The sequence below is a fragment of the Gobio gobio genome, assembly GCF_949357685.1.
Source record: "Gobio gobio genome assembly, chromosome: 15".
NCBI classification, from domain to species: Eukaryota; Metazoa; Chordata; class Actinopteri; order Cypriniformes; family Gobionidae; genus Gobio; species Gobio gobio.
Genome location: NC_137108.1, coordinates 17,531,447 through 17,537,405, shown reverse-complemented (window position 1 = coordinate 17,537,405; position 5,959 = coordinate 17,531,447). Strand labels below are relative to the sequence as shown.

The following is a 5,959-nucleotide window of genomic DNA, read 5'->3' as shown; positions in this document are numbered from 1 at the left end:
TCATTTTCATAACATAATCATCCAAAGGGATTTATTGTCTGCGGCACATTTTTTTTTGTTTCAGTGACATCATGAAATTTAGAAATACAGATTAAATTTAATGTAATGCAATATAATATTCAAGTACCTAATTGATTATGAACACCTTAGATTCCTGGAGTGTACTGGACAGCAATTCATTTCAAAATGTTGCAGTTTTTCTTGATTCTTTCTGCAATTCATGCCATGGGCATGACAAAGCGTGAGTATTACTCACCACACATTTGTGATATAATAGTCCAGCTCACACCTGTTAAAATTTGATAAATGTAAAATAAACAAGTCTGTATAATTTAGACGATGCAGTTTTGTCTCCCTCTTTCAGCTTTACCTGATCTTTTCTCGTACTCCCCTGCTGTTGGGGATGGCAGTGGGACTGAATATTCCACTGCAAATGAAGGTCGCATCACTGGTATCAGAGTTTGGGAATACAATAGCAACTATATCTCTGGGTAAGTTCTCAAGTACCACTGAACAGTCTGGATCTTCACATATAAAGACATATACACCGATCAGGCATAATATTATGAATATATGTATATATATGATATATTTATTCACCATAACAGGTGAAGTGAATAACACTGATTATCTGTTCATTACGGCACCTGTTAGTCGTGGGATATATTAGGCAGCAAGTGAACATTTTGTCCTCAAAGTTGATGTGTTAGAAGCAGGAAAAATGGGCAAGGAAGGTAAGGAAATGCGCAAGGATTTGTGCGAGTTTGACAAGGGCCAAATAGACAACTGGGTCAGAGCATCTCCAAAACTGCAGCTCTTGTGGTCTGCAGTAGTCAGTGTCTATTAAAAATGGTAAATGGTAAATGGACTGCATTTAAATAGCGCTTTCAACAGACCCATGGCCATCCAAAGCGCTTTACACATTGCCTCACATTCACCCATTCAGACACCGACGGCGGTCCCCACCCCACTGAGCCACTGTGGACCAAAAGTGGTCCAAGGAACAGTGAGGCGACAGGATCATGGGTCATGGGAGCGAGGGCTGGCCCGTGTGGTCCGATCAAACAGATAGGCTACTGTGGCTCAAATTGCTTAAGAAGTTAATGCTGGTGCTGAAAGAAAGGTATCAGAATGGGTTGCGTACGGGGCTACATAGCTGCAGACCAGTCAGGGTGCCCATGCTGTCCCCTGACCACCGCAGAAAACAGTGGGCACGTGAGCATCAGAACTGAACCACGGAGCAATGGAAGAAGGTGGCCTGGTCTGATGAATCAATTAATTAGATGAATCAATGAATTAGGATGTTATTATTATGTTATTATATGCAATATTAGGTAGTTATAATGTTATGCCTGATAGGTGTATATAACTCGTTAAGTAATTCAGAAAGTGCAATGATGCTGACATCAATTGATTCTATAAAACTATTTCTCTCAGGGAAGCATTTGATTTAATTTATAATAGAAGTTTGAATTGCTATACATGGCATATGCACTATTTGAACATTAATGACATGTTTGTTTAGGTTCCAGCTGAGGTACGAGAGTAAATGGACAGCAATGGTTGGTGTAAATTCTGGCAATCTTAATGAGATGGAACTCTATGACAAAGAATTAGTTACTCAGATCTCTGGAAAGTATGACTCTGGTTACATTTATGAGCTTGTGTTTATCACTAATCACTGGCGCTTTTTTAAAGTGGGGCAGTCTAGAGGGCTCTCATTTAACTTCTATCCAGCCCAGAGAGGAAATGAGCTGCGTTTTCTCAGTGGTCGACAGAATGGATGGGGCATCACTTCTATTGGGGCTCATTGGGCCATGATACGCAACTATGCCACATTTGTGAAAGCGATTGGCTAATATAGCCATGAAATGATTCAGTTCATTCTATCTTATAATTTATAACTTTACTAATCTACAAATGAAAGATGAATCATGTACTTGAATATCTGATAATTTGATTGTTTACCCTGTACATGCTTGTATGCTTGTAAAAGGCAGTTTGTTTCTTTCAGTAAATTGTGTTAAAATGTACAAAAAACAACAATTTAGATGTTTTATAATCAATTTCTTTAAAAATGGGAAATTAAATTGTAAATGTTCTTTAAGAAAAACAGGAGATTTTACATGTAGTAAGATGTAAATACATATATATATTATATGACAAATGATTAAAATAATAAACAGGCTAAATTAGTCTGAAGTTCAAGTTAAACTTGTTACAGACACGATGGCCCTCATTTATCAATCTTGCGTAGAAACGGGCGTATATGTTGGCGTAAGATTATGCTTACACTCCTCTCACCGCCTGATTTATGAAGCTGTGCGCACCTCTGAAATCCAGACGTACGCAATACCTGCCCTTGATAAATGCCGCGGCTGAAAACGATCGTTAGAATAAAAAAACCCTATATATTCAAGTCTCCGCCTCCCCCACGCCCTCATTTTACGCCATGGACACACGGAAGACGGCAAATAAGCTAAACTTCTCTGACGTGGAGATCGAGACCATCACCAGGGAAGTGGAAAAAAAACTAAATTGTTTTATTTGGGAGTTTAAAGAGTGGGATTAAAGGCGCCCACAAAAAGGTGTACGGTGGAAATCTAGTTTAAATAGCTGTTTGGATGAGAAATTACCAATCACAATTCATTATTTTACAGCACGTGTTTTGAAATAATTAGCATTTAATTTCATATCACGTCACATGTATTGGGGTGTACAATAGTGATGATGATGTGATGTGGAGTAGCCTACCATTCATTCACATTAATAATTGCATGACAATTTGTAAGATTCTTATTATTGTTATGATTTGTATTATTAATGACACTTATTGTTATTTAGAAGAAGAATGTCATTATTATTATTATTTATTTTATTATTATTTAAAAGAAGAAGAATGTAATTTTTATTATTTTGTCAGTCTGAATTATTTTCAGTCCCAGTCTAACCCTGAAACGTCAGGTAAAGCGCACAGGCTCGCAACTGGAGGAAGACATATGCCTACAAATCAAATGCTTTGGTAAAGTCACACAAATTAAACATTGAAGTCCATGTTGCACAAAAATAAACACTGAAGTTTATAATTACTATATCCCTATTCGCACGGGATTAGTAGCCTATGTAAAGTAAAAATTCCCCCGCAAAAGACCTACCATATTTCGCCAAACACTGAGGTCCTGTGATAACATTAGTCCCGTGCGAATCGGCATCTCCGTGATTTGGCCGGGATTAGGCGGATCGTATATCATTTTTGCAAGGTTTTTGTGTCCTGTGCACATTTCTATCTTTATCTTTCACGAAGAATGGAGCTAGGCTGCATAATGCCCACCGTTATGAAGTCCTGTGCGGCCGCGCGGATTATACTTTCACTTTAGAATGAGCACCAATTTGGGAGTAAATTGCTTGAATTCTGTGTTTAATATTATTCTTAATGAAAAACACAAAAACAGAACAGTACAATGACAACTCGCTTAAATGGGCACTTTTACATTTAGCTTTGAAACTGAATCTTCCGTCGTATAGGCTATTGTTATTATATTGCTCAGTTACGTTTTTAATTGCGTCTGTTCTCTAACTGAACGAAATTATTTTTATTACTACACTCTAAAAAAAAAAAGGTTCTATATTGCACCAAAAATGGTTCTTGGCTTGTAATCATAGGGGAACCTTTTTTAGTGCTATATAGCACCAATTATGGTGCTTCAGTGGTTCTTCAGCGGTTCTTCACCGGTTCTTTGACTAAGGTGCTATATAGCACCTCTGAAGAACCGCTGAAGAACCACTGAAGCACCAAAATTGGTGCTATATAGCACTAAAAAAGGTTCCCCTATGATTACGAGCCTTTTTTTTTAGAGTGTATAAAACAATCAAAATGATATCGATACGACTGTTTATAATTTCATACAGCTATATCTATAACGAAAATTTTTTTTCAAGTCTTTACATCATATCCGGGAAATAAGTAAGTAAATTCGAGTAAAATTACAGCTTATCCCGTGCGAATGCGCCACGCAAAATTCAGATGTGGGGGAGTAATTTCTAAATCACACGAGGTCCCCAGATAATAGCCTACTTATCCCGTACTAATAGGGCTTTAGTTGTTGTTGTCGTTTTTTTTCAGTGGGTCATAATATAGCATATCTTTGTCAGTGCGTTTTGTGTTGTTAGGAATTGTTTTTCTGCGCATTTTCGCACTAACTCAAAACGTGCGTACACCACCTCCTGAGCTGGCGTAGGATTTGAGCGGGCCTTACGCCAACGTCCATATTGATAAATCCAAAAAATTGGTGAAATTTGGTGTAGCCTACGCACTTTTGATAAATGAGGGCCAATGTGATCAAAAACTAGCTTGTTATGAGGACCATAATGACCACTATAAGGAAATACATAAAATATTTTATATGCTTGTTTTGTCACAAACATTTAATAAATACATGAATGAACCATGAATGTTCTGTGTTTATCCATGATGCTTTGAATAAGATGTCTGCTGAATCAATAAAAACCATTGGAAAAATATTTAAATTGTGCTGCATGAAAAACTGATTTATTGGACCACATTAGTACTGTAAAGCTGGGTGAACTCAGAGATGAGGGAAAGCTGCAGATAGTGGACTTTCATAAATAATAAGAATAATATGCACAGCTGAACACAAGCAGCAGAACTGAGTAAATCCACCAACATACAGCTATTAAAAGGATAAGACCCAGCAATGAACACAGGAAACACTGGGGTGTATATAGGCTACACAAGATAACAAGAGGCTACAAGGGACAGGCGAGGGTAGTTAATCACTATGGGGACAAACAGGGGTAATTATGGCAACAAACAAGGCAGCAATGTATTATTAATAATAATACATTTTATTTATAATGTGCTTTTCTTAAACCCAAAGCGCTACAAGTACAGTATAAAATACATCCATAAAAAAGACAAAAACAAAATTGCTACAGTACAGTGCTACAGTTAGTAAACAATACAGTACAATATGCATCCAGTGTCCAGTGTCTCCAGTTAAGACATAAACACTATCCTAAAAAGATTTTAACTGTTTCTTAAAACTAATGTGGGGGCATTCCTAACAGTTAAATGAAGTGCATTCCATAACCAACAGAGCAAGCTCTTTCACCCATAGTTTTTAATCTGCAAGAAGGCTGTCTAAGGAGGAAAGAGTCAGTGGAGCGGAGAGGACGAGAAGGCATATACAATACAATTCAATTTAATTAGATCACATGTGTGTGAAGGTGCAGTTCCTTGAACAGCTTTTTATGTTAAAATGAGTCTTAAAATCAATACGCGCATGGACCGGAAGCCAATGCAGGTTCCTAAGCATGCCAGAGATATGCTGACCAGAAGGAGTATGTGTAAGAATACATGCAGTTCTGAATGTGTTGCAGGCGCTTTATAGACTTTGCAGGTGGGCCAAATATAAAGTGCATTATATTGGAACCCTGGAAGTAACAAATGCATGGACAAGCCTTTCTGCATCAGATAATGAAAGAAAAGTCCTAATCCTGGCAATATTCCTGAGATGAAAAAAATGCAGATTTTGAAATGCTCCTAATATGTGTGTCCAATGTCAATTGAGAATCAAAAAGAACACCAAGATTACGAACTTGAGAACATGAAAATATTACACTATTGTTGAGGTGCAAACTGAAGTTCCCTTTCAGTCGGTCACGTTCGACGTACGTCGGAACTGACCGACGAATTGGGATCTGTTTTCAGAGACCGACCTACTTCGAGTAATTAAAAACGAGCCAATGAACATTGGCATGCGATCACGCATTCCACGCACCGCCCCGCGTTGCGGGTATAAATAAGGAAGTGGAAGTGCCGCATACCGCTTTCAACTTCGGAGCCGAGCATTCAGCATTCCTGGTGTTCCTGCGAAGAGTTTTTTCATCATCTACGAGCGGAGAGAAGAAAAGTCCTACCTGTTCTGGTCCAGTGTCA

General features: G+C 38.0%; 1 protein-coding gene across 1 annotated transcript; it reads left to right on the top strand.

Moving 5' to 3' along the window:
- Positions 1-225: 225 nt before the first annotated feature.
- Positions 226-1,859, top strand: LOC307139193 (zymogen granule membrane protein 16-like; the record flags this gene model as incomplete). The annotated part of the gene is made up of 3 exons (XM_079838083.1): positions 226-241; positions 365-491; positions 1,526-1,859. 3 exons carry the CDS (start codon positions 226-228, stop codon positions 1,857-1,859), a joined length of 477 nt encoding a protein of 158 aa, XP_079694209.1.
- Between the last annotated feature and the right edge of the window lie 4,100 nt (positions 1,860-5,959).